Below are 27,421 nucleotides of genomic sequence, written 5' to 3'. Positions count from 1 at the left end.
CTGTAACTGATGACACTGACAGACCAGCGCTGTTAAATGTTCCAGCTGCTGTACCAGCACCCTGGAGCTGACTTTAAATTAAACGTATTAATTACAGCTGTGTTTCCCTGCTGTAACAACGTCTGCTGTGAAAACGGTCGACCGGACATCGTGCACGTTAGCAATAAATGAACAGAGTAAATGAGGTGCTGTGTGAAAGTAAGCAAGACCACCTCGCATAAAAATGTTAACATTTATTGCTGTTTCTGAATACCGCACTGAAAGCAAAAGCATTCAGAGTATACACAGAAATTATACAATAATATATGGTTTCACAAAGGCAGTGAACACATACTGTATTACAATCTACAAAAATCTACTTTACAGAAATTTAAAATTCTAAATATCAAAAAGTACAGCTGCAGAAACAGGTGTAGAACTGGAACCAGAAACTGCTCTGGATATCGGTCGGTGAGACAACATGGTGACATCACGATACAAAGAAAGCGGAAGTCATCTTTGTACTTACAGCTGGTTTTGGAAACTACAACTGGCAGACGAAACAAAAACATACTCCAAAAGAACTCACTGAATTGAAATGATCATATAAATTATGGTGGTTTTATGCATCCAAAATATATCATTTTACAGAAGACTCCTCGACAAGGTAGCATGTCATAGTATTGTTCAGTGGGATTGGTAGTGTATCATTGCAAAATATGGTTAAAATAATATAAGGACACAATGGAAAAAAATATGTCTCCCATCTCATTATGATGGAGACATTGATTTTAAAACAACGCATGTTCCCAATAGTCAGGTGGAACTTGGTGGAGTAACAACAAAGTGGTGGTGGGGTGTTCAGGTCACTGCTGGACTAAAAAACATTTGTACATGAGCTTCAGTCAGGAACAGAAACGGTGGTGGCAGCTCATTGTTTCATAAATAATGAGGGGCTGGCGTGGCTCTGTTCTGACCCTGGTAGTGTGGCTTAAAGGGTACACAACATAGACTACCAATCTTGTGACAATGTCCAAATGGTTGGCGTGAGTGGCATAAGAAAAAAACAAGAGACCACCCCGGTATCCGAACAACCCCACTGCCCACAAAAAGGAAAAAAAAAAAAAAATCCAGCCAAGAAAGTCAAGATAGCTGAAACCAACCCCTTTAAGGGAAACTTAAAAATAGAGGCTAAGAAGATCAATAAAATATTCCAGTCAAAAAAACAAAACAAAAAAAAAAACTTCAAATGAAAATTTATTTGTATGCCCACATCAATGCCAGGTAGCCATTTTGGAGGAGTGTCCAGAAGCGGGACGAGGCGTTCGCCTTGTGTACGAGGTGCAGTTATCCTCATTCCCAGTGACAGTCAAGCTGGATTCAAGGACAAGCTGGTTTATGGTCACACGTGGCTGTAAGGAGGCCTTCAGTCTAGTCCTGCTCCATGGGCTCCTCAGTGGTCCCAGTGTTCAAGGTGGCACTTTCCATGGCGCCCTCTGTAGGAGGTTCAGTCGTACTGCTGGAGGGAGCGAGAGCTACGTCTTCTCTGGCTGCTTCTGCACTCTCCTCTATGCTACAGCTGCTACCACTGCTACTGCTGCTGCTGCTGCTGCTGCTGACTGGGTCACTATTGCTCTCCTCACTGTCCCTGCTGGTCTCAGGGCTCTCTAGGACGCCGGCGGGTGCCTGCTGCTCGGTCTGATCCATGTCACTGCCCTCCTCCTGGGAGCCGCACGGCACTTCCCTCTCAGCCTGCTCGGCCTCCTGAGCGGAGCCTGCACACACCTCGGCCTGGGTGCTGCTCGTTGGTTCTGCGGTGAAAAAGTGGAAACAGATGTTAATATACGCCACAGAGTATGTTCTATGTGATGGTTTAGGCCTCCTCAGACTGTGAAATGACCCAAATCTTTCCAGACAGCTTCAGAGAGATGAATGACTGGCTCGCTTGCCTTCACACACACTACTTAATTTGTCATTCAACAGAACTTGCCGCATTTGCTCACATAAGCATACAAAATGGATTCAATGTTTCCTGTCATTACTGCACAGAATCTGGATTAAATTTACAGTACAGTGTATTAAGTCAAGAAAATCACAAGACTTTTTGCACAACCCGATTCTCTCCCTATAGGACGTCACATGCACCTGATCAACCAGCTACCAACTCCCATCTGACACGAACGTCTTTGCTGATGTTCCGACATTTTCCTCATGAAAGTTGAGAAAACCACAGTGACAGCTGAACTTGTTTTGACAGAGCAAATCAAGCTGAAGCTGTATGTTAAAACACTGAAAGCACTGGTTGGAATGAGCCTGTCCTCAACCGCAGCTGAGCGATTCACACTGGAAGTAGCAGCCAGAGACTGACGAGGGATTTGGTCCATGTGACACATGAACGTCACCACAGCAATCTGAAACACCATGAAGTCATGACTCGTCCCCTGATTCACACTTAAGAAATGTCGGGAAAACCCTTCAGTACTGACGTACTCATCCACCATCAGTAAAGGACGTTAATGATCATTTAAATGAAATCCAATTCTTCAGCCCAACTGGTAATGAAGTGTAACAATAAAATGGTGCATGACATTTTCTTTGGAACTCGCTGCAAACAAGCTCAAGTAATGTTCCGGTCCCTTCAGCGGTGCTCCCGTGGGAATGTTCTGATGCGTGTTTACAAACTGGAGGAAATAATGAGAGAAAACTTCTGAGCAAGTGAAAAATCTAATTATGCAGATGTGATTTTCAGATGAGATGGTGTAACAAAGCTGACATACAGCTCCCATATTTTCACCACCGGTTTATGAGGGATGCCTGGTTAGAACTTTCGCCGTCTAATACAACAGCCGTGCAATAAATCCTGCCTTCATAAGCTAATACTGTTCAGTTCGTGTTAAAATTGTTTTAGAGAGGCGTTGATTCAGCTTTACAGTCATTTAGGGGGCTGCAGTTTGCAGTCCTGTTGAGCTGTGCTGTTGTTCAGAGAGGTGTTTGTTATTTAGCCTACCCACACAAAATAACAGAATCATTACTCAGCATAAGGCAGTAAAACTCAATAGCACCACAAAGTATAACCTCCAAAATGACCATAAAGTTGAATGGAACACTACTGCAGGCCTGCTGTATAAGACTCCATTAATTTTTGCTGACTGTGTCTAATGAACTCACAGTTGAGTGTAATATGCAGCCATTAAAGCTCATTTACCATAAACTACCTGTGTGAACGCTTTTCAAGAATGTGCCTGAACAGCCCATGATATAACTTCCCCTCATCACACCATGAAGAAACCACTTACCAATCAACACACGGCACATAAGAAAAACTCTACCTTGGTCTTCAGTGGCAGCAGCGCTGCTGGAGGCTTCATTCTCCTGGCTGTACCCGACCTTCTCCTCCTCCTCTTGGACCATGGCCTCTGCCTCTTTTGAGAGGCAGGTGGCATGTAAAGGCCTCAGTGTGTCCACCTCCTGCTCTTCCTCGTCATCCTCTTCATCTTCCTCTTCCTCCTCATCCTTGCTGAACTTAAGTCTCTTCACCTCCTGCTGCTCAGCTTCCATGTCCTCTTCTGCATCGGGGTGTTTGTTCTTCACCGAGCTCCCCAGGGAACCTCCCGACGCTGAAACCTCGCTGACAAGCAAAAGAGAAACAGGAGATCGAGATGTGATTCCAGCGGGTTTAAGTGGAACATGGAGAATAGATTTTGTGGCGTGTTACAGCTTCCGACATACGTGGAGTCTTTATCGTCTTCTTGCTCTGTGCTGAGGTCTTTGTTGTCTGTGCTGTCTGGCAGGCCATTAGCTGCTAGCGAGTTGGCCAGGGACACCTTCGGTCGGTTCAGCGGTCGAGGAGTTCCAGGACCGTTCACTTTCCTAATGAAAAGCCAAGCAAAAATAAAGTAAAAACATAAATAAATGAAAGAAAAGGGAATGGGAAAAAAAGCTTTTTTACAATAATGAAAACTATTAGCTGTTGCAGTTTCATTTATGTGAATTTCAGAATCAAGGACTAAATGTGTCCCCTGTACAACCTCTCTGTAAAAGCAGATGTGTTCCCAGGAAGCATCACTCCATTCATTCTATTGACAGCACTGCATCCATTTTTCCTGCAAAAGCAAGTTCAGAAAAACAAAACTCTTTATCCAGTGGAAAATATAATTGCCATAATGTTATTATTACATAACCATACATTATGTGGCTCTTCCAAAAAATGTTGATTTGGACATGACACTTACTCTGAGGTCGGGTGCACACAGCTTACCACCATTACATTCTAGAGGGAAACAAGAATTCCCAAGTGAGTGAAATAAGGCGTCAGCAGGTTTACAAATGATAGAAAAAGGCTGTGCTGCTTAGGACATACCTTCTCCACCCCCCGGAGAAACTTATCTGTTCCTGTGTAATTCCTCTTGGGTTCTGTGAGCAGCTCGCACAAACGCTGGATCGTAAATGGAATTCTACGAGAGAGAGAAACAAAGACAGCGCTCAGTATACAGTAACAAGAAAATGTGTCATTCAGGTGGTCTTTTATAAAGAACTGTCCTAACATTCTGTCTCAGTCTTTTATTTGGTCCGTCTGCTGAGTACTCAGGGATACTGGGAGCATGAGGAGAAGTCAGTTTCAGCCAAGTTGTACATCAACATCACTAGAATGATATTAAGTATATTACTGTAGCAAGAAGACAGGACAGTTGTCAAATAATTGTGTTTTGAGTACTTTATACCCATTTAACATATCACTCAGAGTGAAAAGTGACACACTTTCACAGAGCCTGAAGAGTCATCTTCAAATATTTTACTTTGTACGCTCCAGAACCTAAAGGTATTCAGTTTACTATCATAAAAACACAGAAAAGCAGCAAATTTCTCTTTTGACAATCTCTTTATCACTCATTAAAGGTGCATTTTGCCACTGGAAACAAGGTCTTTTCATAAAACCCGACTGTTTGTGCCGTAGAAAGATGCTAACATTTTTGAAATTGGTGCAATATGACCAGAGAAAAAAGGGCTGTGGTGTTCTCTTTTGCTCAAAAGGTAGAAAACCTACAACCAAAATGCACCAAACCACAATGGGTGGGTGAGATTGGGCGGTGCTTGATTTTAGCTTGTCCAGTTTTAGGCAATGGCGTCTTTGTCACTAACTTTGTTGTTTTACAGCTAAACTGTACACTACAATATGTTTCTGAAAACAGTTGTGGGAAGAAACAGGCGATGCAGTAACAGAATCTTGATTCATATCTGATCAGCACTGCCTCTGTGTCGTGAGCTGCCCCTCTGTCAATCAGACAGAGGGCGGGTGGGGTCTCTCTGACTTCTATACTCTCTGAGTCTGTATGGGCAAGCACACAGTCTGTACCGTCATCCAGCAGACTTTCGCTAGAAAATAAGCAGGCAACATGGAGGGAAGTTTAACACAGCTCATTTGCATATATTTTCCAGATTGTAATGATACAAAGATGACTGAAAATTGGCAAAGTTTCCCTTTAATTTCTGACACACCATGCTGCTGCTGCTGCTACTAGTAGTGGTGTTTTCTTGCCAATTGGGTGCAAACTGGCCACATTTTTGGTCACCTCTCTTTGAACCAGGTGTGTCTGTCCTCAGGTCTCTTTTGGATGAGGTATTTTTTTATTGTGAAATTGATGTATGCACATTGGATTTGAATTACACAATCTGTTTTCATCAAATGCAACATCTTGCACCCTTGAAGAGTTCTAGTCTCACGTATCCTAATATTCAAATCCTGACAGTTTTGCCTAAATATGACCAGAGTGAAACAAAGATGGAGAAAAAGTCCCTTCAAGTTCCTGGGACCTAGCCTGTGTCCAAAATCACCTCCTCATTCATCCACTCCCTCCTGCCTGGCCTATATAATAGACACTCAAAAGTTTAGAGTGAGCTTAAGCAAAGTGAGATGTGTAACACTGTAAAATGCAACACATTGCCTTGTGATTAGTTTGCAGCTCGATTGTCAGACTTTTGGATGGCAGTATACGGGGCATGAATTTCACAGTAAGAATTTGGACACTCAAAACTAAACTGAATAAATATAGTGGACAACATAGTAAAGTGGGAGTGATTCCAGATACATCCCCGGTCTTTATCCCACACAGAAAAATCCAATGTACATGACAACACACAACAACTTGGGACACCATGAACAGCCTCAAAACATGATGCTACTCTGCATAAGCGATAAAATCTGCATTACTCTTGCCCTTACTATTGTAACACATGATAAGGAAAGCCATGAAACTGATATTGACTACAGATATGTGTCACAAATGAGGTGAGTTAGAGGACACATATGGTGCGTGTTGGTCATGGGGAACCAGACATGCTCAATCTGGCTTCTCCATCCATCTAATCAGCCTGCCACTATCACTGCCGTGGAAATGTGCTACTTGAGCTGGTCACCTACCCATTGTACCCCTTCACAATCTTCAGGATTCTCTCCTTCATATCTTCAAATGGGATTGACTCCACGTTGGGATTCGCAGGACCTCTTTGTTCAGGTGCTGAGGCTCTAAAGTCATCCATCACCTTCTCCAATTTAAACAGGAAGTAGTTCTTAAATTGAGACCATTGAACCCTAGAAGAAATCGGTAACAGAAGAAGGCTCAACACATTTGCCATAACGCATGAGAATATAGGAAAAACTGATCAAAAGAATACAGTGGTTGGATGCTGCATAGGCTATGGTAACATTTAGATTAAGAGAAAACATGAAACTACAGTTACACTGACATCAAGGATATGCAACAACACAGAAGAATGATTCTGCAAACTCTATATAAAATTATTCCTGGACTGCACATATACAAACATAATGAAAACATTTAAAGTCCCTTTACGTATTCCTCAACAAAATAATGACGTGTGGTTGTGTGTGCTGTGAAGAGTTATGAAGGGGAATTTATCAGGCCTGCAATGCAACTTACATGGTCTCTCCAGTCTTGGCAATATGACATAGAAACTGTTCCAGCAGAGGACATGCCTCCTTCTTTGCTTTCTTCTCAAAATCTGAGGAGATAAAAAACACGGCGTAAATAACGTTAAACATACACTGACATTACATTCTGTACTGGCCTGATCAGAGATGAACAGGCTTGGATTTAGCTAACCTATCTCACCCTTCAGATGTGATAACTCTGCCATAAAGCATGTGTGTTTTGGCTACCTGCAATGATTCCCTACTTGAGCCAACTAAATGAAGCTTACTAGCTGGTCTCTGATGACACTTTTCCCAATTAACGTTAGCTATTTACATAACGTAGCGTTAGCGGGCTAATAGAAGCTATCTAGCTAGCTGGGTCGCCTGCTACCTGCAACTGGTTTAAGTTTAGCGCACTGGCTAGCATGTTAAGTTAGCGGCAACAGCGTAGCCGGCAAACAGTAGTGTACCAAGAGCCGGTGACACTGCCGAGTTACTTCATCTCAGGCAAAAAATATCTTTCAGTAACTAGTCAAATACTGAGGGAAACACACATAAGTTAAGAAATACGGATTAAGAAAAGCATTATATTATAGTTAGCTTTCTTGTCTGGCTAATGAATTGGACGACAGCTAACCATTTCCGTGTAACCGCTCGTAGCGTTAGCGTTAGCTCGTCCTGAGAAGAAGCTAATCCGTTTATTTTTTAATAATATGACAATTACAGAAGCGCACGTCTAACACGTGGTTTCGATGAACACAAAAACTATCGAAATAAGCTGAAGTGACCTCTGAGCGCCTCTTGAAGCGAGTCAATTTCCATCACGTCGTTGCCCTCTGTCAGCCTTGTGGATGTAAAAAGCAGACTGGCGGCTAGCTGCTGCTGCTAAGCTACGATCTCACAGGCAAAGCGGAGGGAGCATTTTAATATGGCGCCGTGAGGTCACTGCCTGCTCAGCAACAGACAAGGCAGCACACAGGAAGAGCAACAGAGCGGCGGAGGGACCAGATGTGCTCTGACACCATACGGAATAATTACCCCTAAAATAAAATAGAGTAATATTTGCTTGTTATCTAATAAGAATAAAGAATATTATAGCAATGCATCATGCGTGATTAAAAGTTCTGTTGAAATACGATTAAATGTAAACACATTAAGCCCTTTTTTATATATCACAGTATGTTTGACCTATCTACATTCAGGACTATATTGACACATCTGTACACGAATGTGCACCCTTCAACATCTGTCTACCTGACCATGTGACATAGTTTAACACACACACACACACACACACACACACACATTCAAACTTATGGGTTTTATGTTTTTGTGGAACAAGTTTAAACAATCAGGACTTATTCTGTCCATTTTGACCACTGGTATCCTTTTGGTCAGCAGGTTTGGAAAATCATCTATTATGTATTACATTACTGCATATCTTCGATTAATTCATTCAAGATCAGAACTACAAACGTGTACTGATTTGATAAAAATGGAGCAATGATAGTGTGCTGAATATTACTGTGCAGCTGAACAAATGTTTGTCCTGGAGCGACAAACTGCAGCTAATGGCAGAGTGAGATTATTGCCCTGTTAGATTGGTTTTGCTAATCTGCATGGAGAATTGGGGGACCCCAAACCTGTAATCTTCTTCCTCAAACAACCAAGACTTGAAAAAACTGCTATGAGCCATTGGTGCAGCACATACGGTGGTGCGTTCAGGTAAAGTCCAGCTTCAAAACAAGCTAATTATGTTATCACATCAAGTTTAGCATCAAACGAATACATTCACTGTTGGTCAGGCATCAGCTTGGACCTAAAACATGTCTCACCTCACTGCATAACACACACTTCTGAGAAGAATGCATTTCCTCCATTGGTATTGCTTTGGTATGCTTATTACATTAAATGAGAGTCGGTACATTGCATCGTTTTATTTAGAAACACATGTTGACTGTACAGCCATTTTCAGTTTCCAGTTTGAATGATGTATTTAAATCATGACATCACATTGAAAGTGGTGCTGCTAAAACATATGACACATGTTCACAACAGACCATACATCATATCACAAACTAAGATACCGCCTCAAACACACACGTCTTTTCTTGTAATAGTAAACATGGCAGACATGAATATTCATATGGCACATATTCAGCTGGAGTGTGTCACTGTCTTTAAATGGCAGCACTTTTGGTTTTGATTCACCGGGACAGCGTAGCATCTAATGTGGACATGTTGCGTACAAACAACCATCCAGTTCTAATATCATTCTGAAAGTGCATTTTAATATTCGCTATGGAACGTAAAAGACCATATTTCCTCTGTTGTGCTGGAGTTAATACTGTCAGTGGCATCTGGCAACTGCAGAACAGGCCAAGAGCTGGCAGCTCTTCTCATTCACACAGACTCACAGTTCAAGTTATTTGCTGGTAAAACATTCACATGATTTTAGAGGAGTGGTTTATGAATCTACTACCTCAAGTAGTAAAGCTTCCCAAAGTCCAAAGCTGACTTTGTGTGGCGTATACCATGTTCATGAGCAACAATAAAGAAGGTAGATACTTTTCTTAAACACTCCATCGACACAAATATGCCTGCAATATTGCTTTTAACCGACACTTGAGATGAAGAGCTGATATTTTCATAATTCTTGACATACACAGAATTCATGCAGTCTTTTTTTCCCCCTCTCTGTATCTTTCCAACATCTCATGGCTGCGATGTGAAAGGTTTAAGACGACAATAAGGCAAACCTATTCTACAGCATCACTGACCAGCACTGTATGCTTCTCCGTATACGTGGGCCTGTTCCCCACCCCATCGCCGGATGATCATCATGTTCATAAGACTATTCCAGGAAGCGTTATGTGCTGAAGTACTGCAAACGCAGAGCCGGCAGTTCAGTCTGGGAGATGCTGGTGTGACACATAATCCACAGCAGCTCGGTCCACTGTGTTGTCAGATAAAAAACACGGAGTCAGTTTCTCCGTCAGTTATTTGTGCGGTCTGACGTGTCGGACCACTTTCTCCTCAAACACCTTCCTCATGGTCTTTTCTATCTGCTTCAGGAAGACTTGAGGAATGCGACCACACAGCGTGTTGACCGTGTCCAGGAACTTGGTCTGGATGGGGTAGAACAGCGACTGGAACATGTTGTCCTCAAAGGGAAACTGCAGGAACAGAGACATTGATCCCAAAGATGTTTGATCACTTTCCGATGGAGTGTATCGCACGCTAAATGGTATTTACAAAGTGAGTCGGTTGGGGTGGGGTGAGGTGGTGGTGCTCTAATCATAAATTACGACCCGGCTCGTCTTTAAGAGGCTTATCTCGGCAGAGCAGGGGGGGACTGACTCTGCTGCCGGAGAAAACAAATTCTAAATTTAAAAACTGACCCAGATTGTTTAATGCAAGCAAGAGTGAATTTGTATCACAGAGAAAATACTTAAAGTTGCTCTTTTTCTCAAGTCATTAAAGGAACAGTCCCACATTTTTGGAAAAAAAGTCAGATGACAGGACTGATATCAACAGCTTTTCAGGTGTTGGCGAACTGCTTGTTTTTAGTCTCAGTGCTATGCTAGGCTAAAGGTGTCAGACTCTATTAGGAAGCACAGAGTTGAATTTTCCATTGAGCATTGTTTTTACCCAGACTCTGGTTAAATAGTGAACAAGTATATTTACCAATATATTAGTGCATTTGTTCCTCTATATTCTATGTATATAAACACAAACACATAAATACTATTAATATTCATTGTATTATCCTTCCAGTATAGTGCATAACCTTAGTCGATCTCATTCACAGCAGATGTTTTGTAGTGCCACAGCAGCAAAAGCACAGGTGAAACTAATAACATTAACAATGAATAACACAGGGTCCTGGAACCTGACACACTTGAATGGAAGGCAGCCGTCGTTAATGTGATTACGCCTCTGTTTTCCTGCTATAACATTTCAAAATGTCTGCTGTGAAATGCTCTATTATTCCAGCCCCTCTTTTGGGCTAAATCTCTTACCTCACTTTCGTCATTTTGATCATTACACACAACGAGGGTTTCCCATCTACGCTAAATAGGTGTGAATGACTTATGGAAATGAATTGGGCACAAGGACTGACATTTTCTATCATCCCATACTGTGTCAGTGAAGCCTGAACGGACCACAGGGATACTTACATCCCGTATTGCATCATAGACGACCTTAAACGCCGGCTGCTTGTCATCGTGATACACTCCACGGTTGCCATGGAGGATGGAGACGCCCTCCTCTTCAGCCCCTTTACAGTTACTCCCATACATACAGTGATCTGGCCTGTAGTTCCACTGGCAGGGAAAGATGAACAGAGACTCTGGAAAAAATGACACACACGTCATTACATATTACAGCAAACACTGCGTCTCATGTACACACACAGGACACAGTGTGCACAGTAACTCGTGAAAGTTGGACTGTCTGGGAACAGAGTGAGGAAAATGTCCTCATCCTCTTGCACACTGTGCAGACCGCCAGTCTGATTGCCTCTTTCCTCCCATCTATCTGTCTGTTATTTGCACCAAAGCAAAGTCTTCTGAAAACACACTAAATTGTTTACACTGCGAGGTACGCTTGAGCAGACCAATCAAACTCCAGCTGCTCCAGCACAGCAGCTCAGTGGCTGATGCTTATTACAATATCACTTTATTGTCAGTTGACAGTGAAATTCATTTAGCATCCGCAGGCAGCTCCGTTAAAGAGATTCACACACAGATGACGATTCTACCTATCACATTACATTATATCCTCTGGATTCAGATCTCAGGTGGCAGCACGCTGATTCTGATTGAACAACAGAATAGACTGATTTCTAAAAGAATTCTTCAGCCTGTTATGTTTAAATGGACGGACTCTAAATCGCCTGTTGGAGGGGCAGAAGATGGTATTCTCTGTTTAAAACTTGCAACGAGTCAGAAGAGATGCTGTTAGCAGGTCTGAGCATGCTCTTGTTGTGGGTTGCTTGAGTGTGCCACAGGAGGGCCGGTAATCTTACACTACAGCTGCATGATGGGAATGTGGACGCACTGTATGCACAAACATTAAATATAAAAAGAAGCATATAGTGACATCAGTATCCAGCAGTGTAAGGTTTGGTGTTTGTATGGGATGTATAGGTCCAGGTTAAAAAGAAATGTTAATAATATACAAATATGCAGCCATTTTCTTGCATTTTTACGTAAAACAATGAAATCATCAGCTCTATTTCAATCCCGTTGTCATGATCTGAAGAGAGATCACTGTCTTGTTTCCTGGTTACAGAACAAGCAAAGAGAACGCAGAACATTACAGACTTAACAGGAGTATTTCTCTGGAGAGAGCAGAGAGCTCCAAACCGTACAATGTAAAACAAACACTTCACTGGCTGTGTTTTCAAGCAAACACTGGCGATGCCAGCCCGACCGGCGGCTCTGAGCACTTAATGCCCACATCTGGCCGCTGCAGCTGGAACTCTGTCTGTTGCCTACAGCCACAGCCTCATGTGTTTACTGATCCAGATTCATAATGTGGACTGGTTTATTAACAGGGCAATAAGACACAATTTATGTGGACATGATGAGAGTGTGAAACGGCCGCGTTGAAAGCGCGCAGACGAGTAATTCAAAATACATTTGTATACACAGTTTAATATTCCGGTTATGCTTTAATAGAGCATTTGAAAGCCTCTTCTGGGGATAAATAATGTGTCTTCAGTGTGATCGGAATATGTGTTATGATGGTTGCAGATGTTGTGAGTACACAGGTGGAAAGGACTGTACCTGGGTTGTAGTGGAAGATAATATTGAGGAGGTCCTGGTCTCCCCAGGTGATGTGGTTCTTGTACTTCTGATAGAGTGGATGTAAAAGGTCCTCCCATGACAGGCCACTGGGGATCATACTGTTCTGAAATACCAAACAACGTTCACTCACAAACAGCTCAAGAGCAGCCCCCCCCATGACACATCATCAAAGGAGGAGCACATTTACATTCCCATTTCCATTTGCAATCTGCTGGCAGCATTAAGAGCTGGAGAGCTGCTAAATTGAGTTCTGAGGGCAGAAGTCTGTGATGCTAGCGTGGAAATCAGAAAGCTTCAATCACAGCCCACTCAGAGCACTCAGCCTGTGACTTGGGCTCAGAGAAAAAAAACACTTCAGAATGCAAAAGGGAAAATCACAGCTCACTTTACACCAGAGTGTGTGGAAACACGGCGACGTTTTGACCTTACTCTGAACATTGTGCTGCGGATCCTTGTGAGATTCATCAGCATGACACCAGAGTTGACCCCTGTGACTCCATAGAAAGGGTGGCGTGCAAAGCGGCTGTACCAGCCAATCTTCGGGACCTCGTGCTCTGGGGCCATTGCTGCCAGCTGGGTGCTGTTGAAGGACTTGAGGAGACTCCAGATATCATCCATGGGCCGCAGGAACAGCACATCCGTGTCTACGTAGAGTAACGAATCCACGTCTTTTAGGATAACCTGGGAGGACACAATTGCAGATATTGCCATCATAGTTTCCATACTACGGTATTTCTGGCCGCAATACTCATTAACCTTGTTACGTGGAAAAAACACATATTTTCTCACAGTGTTAGACTACACTGTCTCCAGCATGTCGAGTGCACCACCTCCTTTTGCACAGACAGCATGCACTCCCAGACACCGACTCACATTTTAATAAACCATAAATATAAAGTATGCAGAAAGCGTCGAGAGGTTCGGTTCAGATCAGATCAACTCAATGTCTGAGTGGGGAAAAAGTTGGGTTAGGCATCAAAGGTACATGTCTACAGCCAGGCTAGCAGCTCTGCGAGGCTTTACAATGCTAGCATCAGCATGCTAACAAGCTCACAATGACATTACTAACATCCCCGTTTAGCTTGTTAGCATAGTAACATATGCTAAACAGAGCAAAACACAAAGGACAAAAGAGGCTGATGTATTTGGTCTTAAACCAAAGTGCTGGACAAATGAAAGTTTTGACCTGATGATGGCGCTAGATGAAAAGTTAAGGGACCACCAGACCAAATACAGCTCATGGTGATCCATTCAGGAGTTATCAAAACATCTGACTCAAAACCAAACACGTCATGTTGGCGCTTGTGAAATATCACCACAGTACAGGCAAGTGCGGTCAGACACATTTCAGCCTGGATCGAAGAGACGGACTGACTGCTAGCTTGGCTAAAAATGTAGCTGAAACAGTAAAAGCTGTTGTTATATGGTCTTAAATGCTTAATACAAAAAAACGACATAGATATTGTCTGACAGTGTCATGGTATACCTCCCTGTTTGCACAAACAGCTCGCTCTCCAAGACACTGATTCTCTCACATATTAATAAGAGATGCATGACATATCGGTGGCTGACAAGTATGAAAATTAAATTACTTTCATTGCTCCAATAATGGAATTTCAGCCAGTAATTAGGTCCAGTGGACACACATACACACACACGCACACACACGGTGGAGATCAGAGGAGAGGATGAATGATGCCAAAGAGCCGTTAGGCAGCTGTTACTGCAAAAGGGACACAGACATACGTGAATCCAAGGGTTTAACCATGAAGTAATGTTGCTAGACGAAGTTTCTGTAATACTTTTGGTATTAATTAGTCACATGTTAGAACATAAATTAAGATTATTAAGATGAAATTCTATATCTGTGCATCTGATAAAAGAACACTTGAACCATGCAGACGGCATCAAGAGTATCAGTCCAGATCAGATCAACTAAATATGTGGAAAAAGAGTGTTTTAAAGGGCTCTGAATACAGTTTACTGGGAGAAAAAGCAAACACTGACTTCCACTTTCTGCTCAGAACAATACACAGAGTTAAAGATGAGATAATTACGTCCTGAATCCACTGATGAACTGTGCTGTCAGTGCATGGCAGAAAGACTACAGGGCCAGTTTGGCTGAGATAAGATTTGGTTCTGTGTCTTCACACCAGCCAGACTTCAGGGCTGAGCGGTTAAACTAGATTTCAGACAGCCAAAGTGACTTAGCCGCATATCATGAGGACAGACTACGTTATGCATGACTTCACTGTTTAGCACATGCTGTCACAAAGTGTTCGTGTCGCAGTCACAATATACTGTTCAGGCTGCCGCTGCGGCAGAGTTACAGCACTGCTGGTTGGCATGGTAGAGGCTGAGGTGCGTAGTCAATACAGACAGGACCAGTCAAAGCCAGTGGGCAGAGCTGGGTGCCAGTAAGAAGCCTATTTGCAGTGTTTGACCATGGACTGACTGTGCCTGCGCTCTTTATTATGTTGTGACAAAGCAGCAATCAATACCATCAAGCCTGAGCAGAGCAGTAACCCACTGTTTCAGCAGCCTCATTTCAGCGTGTATATCCACAGCTATGCACTAATAGCCACTGTGGACGAGACTCCCTGAGCGGGGAAACACAAACTTCGCTGTCAGTGTGAATGGTGTGCTGCAAATGGTGCGGTTACACTCTTACCGGACTACAACCCACAAAAACACACAGGCTGCCCACATAATTACGATCACACTTTTCTCTTATAGCTCGTATCCACGATGACCTGAAATGAGTAAATCCTGTGTATCTATTGTGTGGGGAGCATTGTAAAACACACCCAAAACGACTAAAGCAGCTTAGTGTTGTCGGTTAAACAGAAAGCTGTTATCAAAATGAAGTGAGCTCCTCTCTGTTCTGAGCTGTATGAAAACCAGGTCAGGCAACCTATAGACATTTTTCTACCAAATGAACTTAGCCTGAAGCTTCCCATGAGCGGAACCTTAAAGACCCTGTCTGCAGGAGAGCGCTGAGAGGAGCTCACTGTCCTTCACGCGTGGCGTATGTGAGCAGACTGTATGATGCAGGACATACTGTATAAAGCTGAGTAAATGTGATGTTACTGTTACTTTGTGGTGTGACATATGAATGCTTCACCTATTTCTTCTCTGATGTCAGACTTGTGTTGTAATAAACTTGAGCTGAACAAGTTTTTCTTCTTCTATTCATCCGATTAACGACTGGCCAGAAGTATTTCCACATCACTGTTCGGCTGAAGTGTTCTGCCTTGTGCCACTGACTTTTATATACTGGAGAGTCTTGATTATGCATTAACTGAAAAGGTGACCCAGCTTCACATGCTAGGCCAAATGTGCAGACCTCCAGAGCCTGGAGAGTCCCTTGGGACACCACTCTCTCTCTCTGTTAAGTAACCATCAAACCAGCCTGCTGCTGGAGTCTCGCCTGACTCAGAGCATGAGGAGGTGCAGGTGAAGACTCAATTCAAAATTCAAAGTCTAGCTAGAGCAAGACAGACCTTTTGAAGTAGCTTTCCTTGTGGTCCAGCAGAGGGTGTTCTTACAATTCAATCAGCCTGACCTACTGCGTGGCCTATTGAGCGGCAAACTAAGCTATTACATAAAAATGGAGGAGGACAGCAGAGAGCGGAGCCGCGCTGATAATCGAGACACCGAAGCATCTCGAGTGGTGTGCGGAAATATCTGAGGTTCTACACCTTAGTCAACGAAAAAAATAAAGATGAGCAGCAACCTTGTGCAAAAACAACAAATCTGTGGACTCACCTGCTACTTTACCATCCAAATCAGGCAGAGGAGGCACCCTAACCCTAACCTAACCCTAACCTGGTGGATGTAACTGCCAAAACATCAACATGACGGTTCTGTGTCAGCATGGACCAATGCAGTCTTTACATAATTCAGGCTGTTACAGAGGCAGAAAGACCCCTACAAGGTTCTCAAAAGGTATTCCTAACACTCAATAGTGAATAGTCATTGCAAGCTTTCAGCATGAGAAAACACCTATGGATCTGTGTGACCTGCAATATGTTCATTACATGGTAAGTAAGCTGGCGGTTATTTCAATGAACACCAGCAGAAAAAGAAAATCAATAGCCAAGCAGAGCTTCACTTGATGAAATTACTGGATTGAGTCTCTGGAGACAGCTCATTTGTTAAGTAAATGCTGCAGAAAAGGTGTGAAATCGTCAATAATCGCACAAGTAATTAATTTGTGCCATGCGGCGGGATAAAATGAACGCAAGGAAAATGCTGTTCAAGTAGAAATGAAATGGATTAATGCCGTTTTTCCTCACACTGGTTAATGACATTATGCATGGCGAGGATATGAGAGGAGATAAGAGCTGCCGCCTTACAGGGAGGAAGAGTCTCTGAGCAGCACAGGGCTTGAAGAGCTTCTTCCACTCGTCAGCATTCCCCACAGAGAAGGTGATGGGGTAGATGCTGTACTGGAACTTGGCTGAGATGGAGGGAGGCCACTGCTTCAGCTGCAAGAAAAAGCAACACATCACGTATTATAAAGAGGAAGCATCTCATGGACGTCTTACTAGGAGTGTGAGAAATTCTAAACAACCCTTATTCTGAAAGCTAATCTCTCTCTTTTCACAGACTTAGCGACATAAACTGGCTCGTAAAGACGGCCATTAAAACAGTGAAGTCACGTCTCGTGGTGCCGCGCAGTTCTGCTTGGAACACATGCAGCCGCCAGCTGTTGTTTTATTAAAAAGCTACAGTCTAAACAAGGGAAGGCACCCTCTTTAAGTCCAGAGTGTATCGCTAAAGCTCGTGTTATCCGACGCGTTAGGCGCCAAGTCCTTGTGTAATCATCAGTTTAACAGTTTGGCCCTGAAAAGAGTGAGAGCGCCGCGAGCAATTGGCAGAGCTCGTGCAGACGAGGACAAGAAACCAAAGGAGAGACAACATTTCCAAGTCCCTCAACACACATTCACCATGTCTCTTAACACTGCGGCTGGACACAGCTCCTCTTTGCACATACCAAGCATATGTACTACATTACGGCCGGGAAACACTGCCTCCCCGAGCAGCGTATGTGTGTGTTGTGGAACCTCTTGCTTTTCATTTCAGGGCTCATGCCAGCAGGTTAGAGCACCAGCGACACATCAACTAGACATCCTGCATGTCGCCTATTTTTTACATGTTACGCAGGTGGTTCTCAGCGAAAAGGTGACGGTGATCTGCTGACAGTTATACTGACATCATACCAGCAATATTACACCTTTCGTTCCAGTTTCAGTGTTTATATCTGTAGAATATTTCTCAAACATTTACTCAACACTCTTCTCTCCATTTCAGATTAAAAGCCCTCTAGCTTTTCTGTGGACACGACCGCAATAAAAAATTCTATTAATGATGGCCATTATCGAAGGCAAACTCAATTTACAGTGCACATATAGGGCTGGCAGCAATAGCATTGCAGCAGCTCAGCAAGGCAGCCGTCACACACAGGTAGAGATGGCAGTGTGGCCATGATTCAACACTGCGTACGTTCATTCAAGCTCATGGGTTTGGATTTAAAGCTGTCTAAGTGATGTTAATAGACTGTTAGTTACAATCAGTGGAAGTGATCAAAATCATGCCATGCACCTCTGTAAAGGTGACTTTGAAGCCATGCACAGACCTGCAGAAAAGGCAGGGTGTCCTGGTGATATATTACAGCCCAGCCTGGAGATAAAAGGGGTCTGTGAGTGAGTCAGAGAGGCAGAGTTAAAACTGCTCTGATCTTGATGTCATCTATCACAAAGAGAGAAGGGATGTTTAACATGCGCTGGATTAAATCAGAAGCCACTGAATAAGCATACACAACCAAAAAGAGCGAAGCTTATAGGTAAAGAGCTTCGGCAGTGCCACATCTGGAAGCCTGCACCGCATGCCTCTGGGCGTCCGCCCACCGGAGGATCCTTACCCGTTCTTCAAACTGTGGGGCCAAAGGGTCCTCGGCAAAAATGTGAAACGTGATCCTCTTGAGGCTGAACAGGAGGGCTGATTTGACCATGGTGAGGGTCTCGTCCAGACGATTCCCACAAGCCACCACAGCCAGGTGCATGACCTCCTCCGCCCGTCTGCGCTTGGTCACAGGTCGGGCCACACGACCCCGGGGTTTACTAAAGACATACAAAGGACAGGGGTGAAAAGTGTACGGAAAAGAAAAGAAAATGCAGGAGTCGTGGTTTAAACTGAACACCGGTGAACTGGTACAGCATGTTTTCGGGACATCGGTTGAACAAATGTGCACCATGAGCAGTTTCTCTTCAGATCTAAATGGGTCCACGCCATGTGGTGAGAGAGTGGATCTGCTGACAATCACTGAGTTCACAAAGCTCGTTTCTCTCACTCGTCGCCCGTAAGCTGGCCTGTGATGAACAATGTGTTCTCCACAGCAGATGTACTGAACTGGACTGAGCAGCACGGAATTTTGAAGGATGATACCCATGTATCTGATTTATTTAGGCCAAAAATACTTTGTGGTAATATTTGATACCTACACACATGTGCCCTTGACTACTTTTATCCAAAAATCCTCCAAATCATACAGCAATTCAGCACTTCTCCCTACACTTTGAAAAGCCTATAAAACAGCATTTGAACATCTTAAACCCTCCTACTGGGGTAATTACTAACCTCCTGCTCTCTAAAATTCCCATCAAAATTGCCTTTTGCTTCAAAATGTTAAACAGAGATCCTTTTTTCACCGCACAGAAACATTTATCCGCTTCACTGCAGCGGTATCAGGCTCGTGCTAAAGATAGCATTCAAATCCAAGACGCCACTTTCCACTTTTTCTGATTGCATGATTCCATCAAATGGAAAATGATGTGTTGTGCATCGCTTCTGCACACATTCAGCCTGGCATATTTCAATGACAATGTGACAACTGACAATTTTAGCTTTAGTGAACAAAGCTCTTCATGCATTTGTAATTACAGACTCAGTGGCAGAGCTACAAAGAAAGCAGCAGGGCAGAACTATTCCAGCAAGTTTTCTCAAATATGCTTCTTTCAAACCAATACTAAGATTAAACCCAGGGTCTGTGTTGGTGGCCTACACAATACAACCAAACAATCACAAATGTATGTTAGCAGTACACTTGATATTACCCAATAATACAAAATCTATACATAGGTATTTTCAGAACAGCTCCATAGTTGCCTCGTAAGTCATGTCTGACAACGTTAGCTTATCTCACTGTCTCTGTGTCAGCTCGAGCTCACGTTAGTTTGTGTTCAGAGACTGACAGGACCAGCTGCTTCACAGCAACTAACGCTGCAGGTCATGATTCAGACATCTGAAAATGATCCACTTAAAACAATGACAATATATGCTTGAAGGTTTAGCCAGAACAGGGAAAGCACTGTTCACTATCCACTGCTATGATCGGGCAAAAAAAAGACCAGTCCACTCATTTCACTCTTCAAAATACGACAGAGTGGTGCTTCAGTCTTCAGCTGAGTGTAAATACTGTAAGTAGTATAAGTACACGTAACACTACACCTCATGGAATTCATGGTAATTGGGTACAGCTGACTGGCCGGTTCCTCAGTACAGCTGGTGAGATCGACAGTTGAAGGAAGAAAAAGCATTCACGACATCAGCCCATCGCCACACCCATCCTCCCATCAGACAGACAAGGTGCGACGTCGACCGCTCTCCTCAAAGACGTGACATCTGTGCCTTCGTCTAGTGTTCAACGCTGCCTCCGCAGACCGCCGCACATTATGCACAGCCAGTTCTTTTCTTCTGTGGCTCTGTTCCTACTTTGTTCTGCCACGCTCAAAGGCGAGGAGGTCGTTTATCTGGTGTAAGAATTCGCTCTCTCTGCGGAGCTGGTGCTGCTGTAGAGCGAAAACACACTGAGCCGTGCAGTATCTCCCACTACGATAAGCAAACATTTGTACAACGCGGGAGCCTGAAGCTAGGGCCGACATCTTGTAGTTGTCCCCCACGCGCTCACACTGCATGGGCTTGCTGTAATAACATGTTCAACATAAATGCTGCCAGAGACATAAGAGTGGAAAAAGAACATAGGAAGCCTTTCTTCAGCACGTAGCGTTGTTTGGGAGAGCTGTGGAAGGCAAGCGCTTTTACGACTGAACACTGCATCTACCGAAAGGTGTGGGTTTGCTCCGAGCCAGGAGGAAGCAAAGAGTCTGCTGATGGGAAGGGACAAGAGTGAAATTTGACAGGTGGGTTGCAGGGCAGTCTCCAAGCGTGACACTTCGTTTTCTGCATGGCTGAGGGACAATGATGAACCGCAGATTAGGAAGAATGAGAAGGTGCTGAGAAATCTGTCTGCCACGCTTCAAAGGCTGACGCTCTGTCAAGGTTGTCGAACACACATTCCTTTTTTTCCCCGCAGAAAACGCAAGCCATATCTCCTACACAAGCGTAACTACATTGCACTTAGCCCTGCAAAATAAATGCCCCTGCAATGACAAAACGGGATGACAAAACAAAACCCTCCAAAAAATGTCTTTGTTGCACAAAGCACGGGCTGCACACATGATGTTTTGTGTCATGGCACTGTTCCCCACATCTGGAAGCAGTCAGAAAGCACAGAAGTGGTACAAAAGGATTGAATTCATTACTGGCTGCAGAGCGAGCATAAGAGGAGCCCTCTGCCTACAAAGCAGCACAGCCAGCCCTTTCAAATCATGTAAGGAAAGAAAAAAAAGCAGCACCTTCAAAGATACTGTCAAAGAAAAACGGGTGTGTACAAAGTGAAGAGCCACAGTAAAAACTACACCAAAGAACACCTTGAAGGCATTTAATTAATCAGCAGAGACTGTAACTGGGTCATTCGGTGGAGTTGTATCCAATATGTTCTCTTTGGTTCGAGCCAGAGTGTATCAAAGGTATGAAGATGAACATGTTCCCGTCATTCCACAGGGAGGACAGAACAGAATTCAGCTCTTCAAAACAGGCGCAAAATATCTGACCAATGGAGAGACAGATACTTCTTCAGACCGATGAACTGGATTCATGACTAACTTGCGCTTTGCTCAACAAGTTGCCAAGACAGAGCAAAGCAAAGAAACTTCAGGAACTTGAACAAATGTCAGAGTTGGTACAGATTTTTCAGAGTAGATCTGAAGCACTGCTGAAGCACTTCAAGCTTTTACCATGAAAAATGAAATTTACATTCACTTACAGTCAATAAATGTATTGTCGCTTGATGTTACCAGCTCTTCAGATTAACTTTGTTTTGATCGCGCTTATTTAATACTTGCTAACCCTAACCCTTATGTTCCTTCTGCAGAGGATGGTGCCAGTCTTGCAAGCGACCATTAAAAAGGCTTAATGTTTCATTATATATCCCTGATAATAGACATTATTGGGGTTATACTGTATAACATGTTGATTGTCTCTATCACTGAGGCTTCAGTTGCATTAGGTCATGTGGCATGAATTACTGTATTCATCGATGTACACCGTAATTCATGCCACGTGCCAATGTGCGTTTTCAGCTAGCAAGATGCTAAATGATCAAGCAGCTGCCCAACTTAAAATGCACTGTACCGTACACTATGCATGTGCCAAAAAGCTGCATTTTTACTTGTCGTTTCGCCCTTCAGACAGCTCGATCTCCTTTCTGCAGGTTGTGCAGGATGCTTTCCTTTCTGTGGCTGCTCCACAAACTATAATATTTCTCCACAAATATATAATATTTGGTAGAGAGGCCAGCTGTCATTAACACAACGGAATGGTATGTTGCTAAAGCGATAACAAAAACTTCCTGTTCTCAAATAGCTGATGAGCAGATACTATAGTGTGACGTGAACGGCATGGCACACCACTACTTTACGTGTTTAAAACCCAGCGTCTCTCCTGCTCAACATGCAATTACACACACACCTGTTGTTGGTTCAGTCAATTAGTCCCACAGCACATTCACATCACAACAGTTAGCTAGCTGCCTTCAGCATGCATGCATGCACAACGTCAAATGCCAGAGGTTGTGCACGCATTCTGAGAGCAGATGGCAGACCAAAATGCCTCTGGACCCAAAACCAACCAGAGCAACAAAACGTGTGACTTTGTGCTGAACTAGCTCAACTAGCACAGCTCAAAGCACAGATAACACGTAAGCTTGTTAGCTCCCGCTGAATCTTGGTTTGGAGAGGCTCGCTAAGGAGTAGCATGAATCACAGCCTCCTGCTCTGTTTGTATTGGTGTTGTTATAATGTCTCGATTAAGCTTCTGTTGATCAGCTAATCAATGAAACTACTCATTGCTTCAGCATTTGCTGGATCAGTAACTGCTAATACAGGATCGCCCTTGTCCTTCCAGGGTGCTCAGAAATGTTGGATTTTATGCGAGCCTTTCTGTCTCTGTAGTTTCTCCGTCCACGCCCTCTATGACTCATTCACCTGTAACCTAAAAGCGAGTTCGCCCATCTAACAGACTGAAGCGCCCCGACGGGACTCACTCGAGCACCCTCTCCAACCGCGTGAGGCAACGCAGGCAAGGAGGGAGATTTCCAAACACCCCCAGCAGGAAGAGTGTTCAGTCATGCGAGATGACATTTTTATAGCTATGCATAATGCCACTGCGAGAGAGTGACTTCTTTACTGCAAGGAACACAGCTTAACTATATCTGAGGCGACAGGGCGAGGGATTTGTTTCAACACAAAGTATCGACACACATCTAATCCTGGAGATGCAGACCTTAATTCAACGTAACAAAGGAGACGGGGGGCTCCATTTGTGTTGTTCTGCATCTGACACGGATACTGGAGGCAATAAAGAGATCAGACTGCAGGAAAGTGTGACTTACAGGTGCAGGCTCTGCTGTGAGGATTAGAAGCCACAGGTTTTTAGGTTTATGATGTTTTTCATCAACTGGTTCATCGTTCAGTGTGGAAAATGTTTGAAAGTAGTGAAAAATTCCCATCAGGCTTTTCTAGAGCCAGTCCAAACCCCAAATTTATTCAAGTCTGAACAACTGAAAAACGGAGAAAAGCAGCAAAATCTCACATTTGACCACCTGGAACCTGCACGTGTGCGCTGTTTTCACTCGATAAATGGTGATTAATGATTCCCCAGCTAAAGATGTCTGTCTCAAACACGGCGTACGCTACGTGCATGGTGTCCTTCTCTCTATTTTTGGCCACAGGAAGCAGTGTGATGTGTCAAGAGGAAATGATATGATTAGGAAAAACAGGGATGTTTGTCTATTAGGCATGCTGCACAGGAAATCTGTCCGCCGCTCAGATTTACACACGAGTAGAGTGTTGAACAGCAGATAAAGAAAAGTAAAGGGGAGCTACAGATGGACAGGCCTGGCACATGACGGATGTTCTGCCCTGAAATCAGTTCTTCAGGCCTCTGTGTGCACGTATGTCCTTGTTGTCCCTATGAACCGCATTAACAGCCAAGGCGTGTTTGTGTGTTCCATGAAAGCGACATCAGAGCCTTCTGGCTTTTATTCTTCCTTCCAAACCGGATTAGCTCATGCAATTTAATCGAAGAAAGTTTTTTTGGAAGGCTTTGGCCAGATGCTCAGCGTGTTTCTCCCTAATCGCAGCAGTCAGTCTTGAGCCTTTTCCAAACCTGTTAGTGTTTTTTTTTTACGGCCACCGGTGACCCCTTCCACCCCATCTCCCTTATCAGCGCTGAGCACGCATGGAGGAGTGTGGGTTCTGGGAGGACGCAAAGGTCTTTTCTCAATGCAACGCCTTGATGGCTGTTATCTACCAAACAGTGTCCTAAACCTCCAGTCTGGCTCTGGAGTAGAATAATTGCCTGACGGCGGAGCCGGTATCTCCTCGGCCACATCGCGGCCATTATGGCATCGCTGGCATTCAAGCCAGGAGGAAGCACGAGGGATGGATGAGGCTGGAATTAGAGAGCTGGAAGACATAATAAAAACGCGCCCGTCCTTGAACAGAAATAGCAACTGACAAACTCTGCCTTTTGTCTACATTTAAGAGGCCACAAAGAGATGGTGACTTAATCAGATCATCCGCCAGGAGAAGAGGAAAATCACACCTTACAAGCTCGGACTCCCACATGGATTGTTTTGGCAGACTTTGACACGAGAGCGGTCAACAGGATGGGTTTCCCTTCTCTGTCATTTCCACTAATATCTCACCAGGGCTGCACTGCAACTATTCTGGCAACCCAAACCACTCCGTGCTCATTTCTATTCCTTATTGATTGCAGTTTATGTCGTTCAAGGTGACCTTTAATCCCTGTGATAGAAGCTGAGGTTTGAATTAAAGGCCTCAAAAAAACCTCAAGGGTCAAATGATGGAGGTTTAGAGGTCAGGTAACGATTTCTCATTGCGCTGTGCGCCTGTTTGACGTCCTCTAAGCAAACACTGCCAACATTTCCACATAATCACGTTAGTCATGCTCCACACTCACATTTCAGGCAGTTATTTGAGCTGCCCCTGATTACTACAGCGTGATTCACAGTCCAATAAATGAGAAAGAAAGAAAAAACAGAAAACTAATGGACATTAAAACGCAGCCAAGCAGATGCCCATACGCATGTTGGAGGTGTCCCTTGACAGATCAGCCTATTGTGGAGCCAGCGTCCTTGAGCACAATGTGGGCTGTTTGATGGAGGGAGACGTCTGCTCCACAGCGGGATTAAACGCTGACACGTTCACTCTTCAACTTCCTGACGACGGGAAAGACACCGAGCACTTACTGATGCTTTTGTGTGGAGGAAAAGGCTCATCCAGGCTGCACGTCTGTCGACAGGAGAGAGAAACAAACTCACCTCTTTGCGGTCTCTCTGGCCCCTCTGTTGCTCGCCCTCTCCTCTTGCCGTCTCTTGAGGAGCTCCTCCGCACGCGCGCCGCCTCCACCGGAGGCTTTCTTCGCAAACTTTGCTGCAACATCGCGTCCGAGCTCCGAGGGCGACGGGGAAGAGTTGCCGTCCTCCTCCTCCTCCTCCTGAACAACTTCTTTCAACAGCGGATCGTCGGCGGCGTTGCCCCCCAAAAAGTACAAAAGTAGGAAAACTCCGAAGCACACGGCGATCACAACTACTTTGCCGTGGATCCGCATGATGAGAGCGACTTGTTGCGGCTGGAAGAGGCACACGGGGCTCCGCTCATGTCTGCGGGTGACGGAGAGCGGCCCGAGTTGACATTTTGTTACCGCTCCCCGCTCGCATTTTTCTGCAGATGATGATGGAGAGCGGAGGAGAGCTTTCTCACCGTCCATGGAGGACTACACCGCGGAGGCGTGGCCTCTCCGGCATTACCGTAATGATGGCAGTGCTGCCGCGCAGTGATGCTGTAATAACTATGTAAGAGTGAAAAGAGCTCCGTGGTAAGAGGTGTTCATGTAAACATTTATTTTGCCATAGTGAGTTTTTTAAGGGAACTTCATATAAATACAATAAAATCAGTTTTCATTCATTAAGACGTTATTATCATCTTATTCATATCTTAAATTGAGCTAGCAACTAGTGATTTGTCCAAATTATCACCAAACAATATTGATTCACACCACACATTACATCAGCCACCTACTCAACACTACTCAATAAGCCATCCATCTGTGATCCAGTGGCCAAACACATATTTGGATCTTTTAGTTTCAATAAAAATAGCAATACCACAATGTGTGGAGAAATTATTAAAATGATGGGCCCCTGGACACTGATATGCTTTAAAGGCCCTCCTCACCATCTTTGCTGAATAGCAGATGTGTTATTTCTTCTGGTGCAACTCACATAAACCTTGAGGTGATAAACACTCACATTGAAGGCATCATAATGACCCTTGTGTTGTCTTTTCAAAGGGAATGTTCAGGATATTTCTTCAGTTTTTCATAATAAAGTTTTGCCCTTGTATTTCCGATAAGGAGTCTTAACAGTAACTTTGCTCAGATTTAGGAACCCCTGGTGCCTTGGGCTCCATGTATCCATGCTACAGTGAACAAAAATTAAGGTCTTGCATTCAAAATCCTGCTTAACTAAAAGTACACAAGCATTACCAGCGAAGTGTGCTTTAAGATGAGAGGTAAGATAAAAGAAGACACAGTTTCAGGAAAATAAAAGGAGACATAGAAGGGAATAAAAAATACATAATAGATTTTGTTTTTCACTATTGCACATTAGATAACATGATATGTGACACAGTATACAAAAACATATGTATATGCATAGACTTGTATGAAAAAGATTAAAAAAAACATGTAATATTGAAGAAAATATGTAATATCGCACAGGATATTGCATGGATGACACACAGTCATGCAAGACCGTGCAAAACAGTAAGTATGTAAACACAGTGCAACATTAAACAATACTAGAGCTGAAATGATCTAATTATCTAAATTTAAAGTGTGCATTGTGCAGCAGAATGGTCTGTGGCAGTATTATCATAAATATTACTGAGGCAGATCAGCTGGATTTTCATGTTGTAGCTAGTGGAGGTGTTCCTCATTTCAACTCGTTCTACTGTTTGGTAGTTCAATGTACAACGATGCTTCATATTTTATTAACTCCCATTAGGTTTTGTTAGCGAATGACTGAACAATCACCAAATCAAGTCAAAGTAACCAGCAACTATAGCTGTTCAATACATGCAACAGAGGGAAAACTACAGTGGCTGAATTTTTCTAAGGTAGACATAAAGTAAAGCATCACGTAGTACTTCAAAATTGTATTCAAGTACAGTCACTGAGTAAATGTACAGTGACATTCCAACACCAC

General features: G+C 43.7%; 2 protein-coding genes across 2 annotated transcripts; both read right to left on the bottom strand.

Annotated features, from left to right (window-relative positions):
* Positions 1-213: 213 nt before the first annotated feature.
* On the bottom strand, positions 214-7,835 carry ppp4r2b (protein phosphatase 4, regulatory subunit 2b). The gene is made up of 9 exons (XM_076752846.1): positions 7,699-7,835; positions 6,918-6,999; positions 6,398-6,568; positions 4,340-4,433; positions 4,212-4,249; positions 4,008-4,082; positions 3,709-3,849; positions 3,309-3,607; positions 214-1,790 (listed from the first exon to the last, which is right to left on the bottom strand). The coding sequence occupies exons 1-9, from the start codon at positions 7,730-7,732 to the stop codon at positions 1,411-1,413; spliced, it is 1,314 nt and encodes a 437-aa protein (XP_076608961.1). The 5' UTR covers positions 7,733-7,835; the 3' UTR covers positions 214-1,410.
* A 996-nt stretch (positions 7,836-8,831) lies between these two features.
* Positions 8,832-25,927, bottom strand: gxylt2 (glucoside xylosyltransferase 2). The gene is made up of 7 exons (XM_076745874.1): positions 25,475-25,927; positions 18,653-18,851; positions 17,085-17,216; positions 13,156-13,407; positions 12,706-12,829; positions 11,092-11,264; positions 8,832-10,086 (listed from the first exon to the last, which is right to left on the bottom strand). Exons 1-7 carry the CDS (start codon positions 25,921-25,923, stop codon positions 9,910-9,912), a joined length of 1,506 nt encoding a protein of 501 aa, XP_076601989.1. The 5' UTR covers positions 25,924-25,927; the 3' UTR covers positions 8,832-9,909.
* Positions 25,928-27,421: the final 1,494 nt, after the last annotated feature.

The sequence above is a fragment of the Chaetodon auriga genome, chromosome 2 (assembly GCF_051107435.1).
Source record: "Chaetodon auriga isolate fChaAug3 chromosome 2, fChaAug3.hap1, whole genome shotgun sequence".
NCBI lineage: Eukaryota > Metazoa > Chordata > Actinopteri > Chaetodontiformes > Chaetodontidae > Chaetodon > Chaetodon auriga.
The sequence above is the reverse complement of the archived record's forward strand: the minus strand, read 5'-3'. Positions and strand labels throughout refer to the sequence as shown.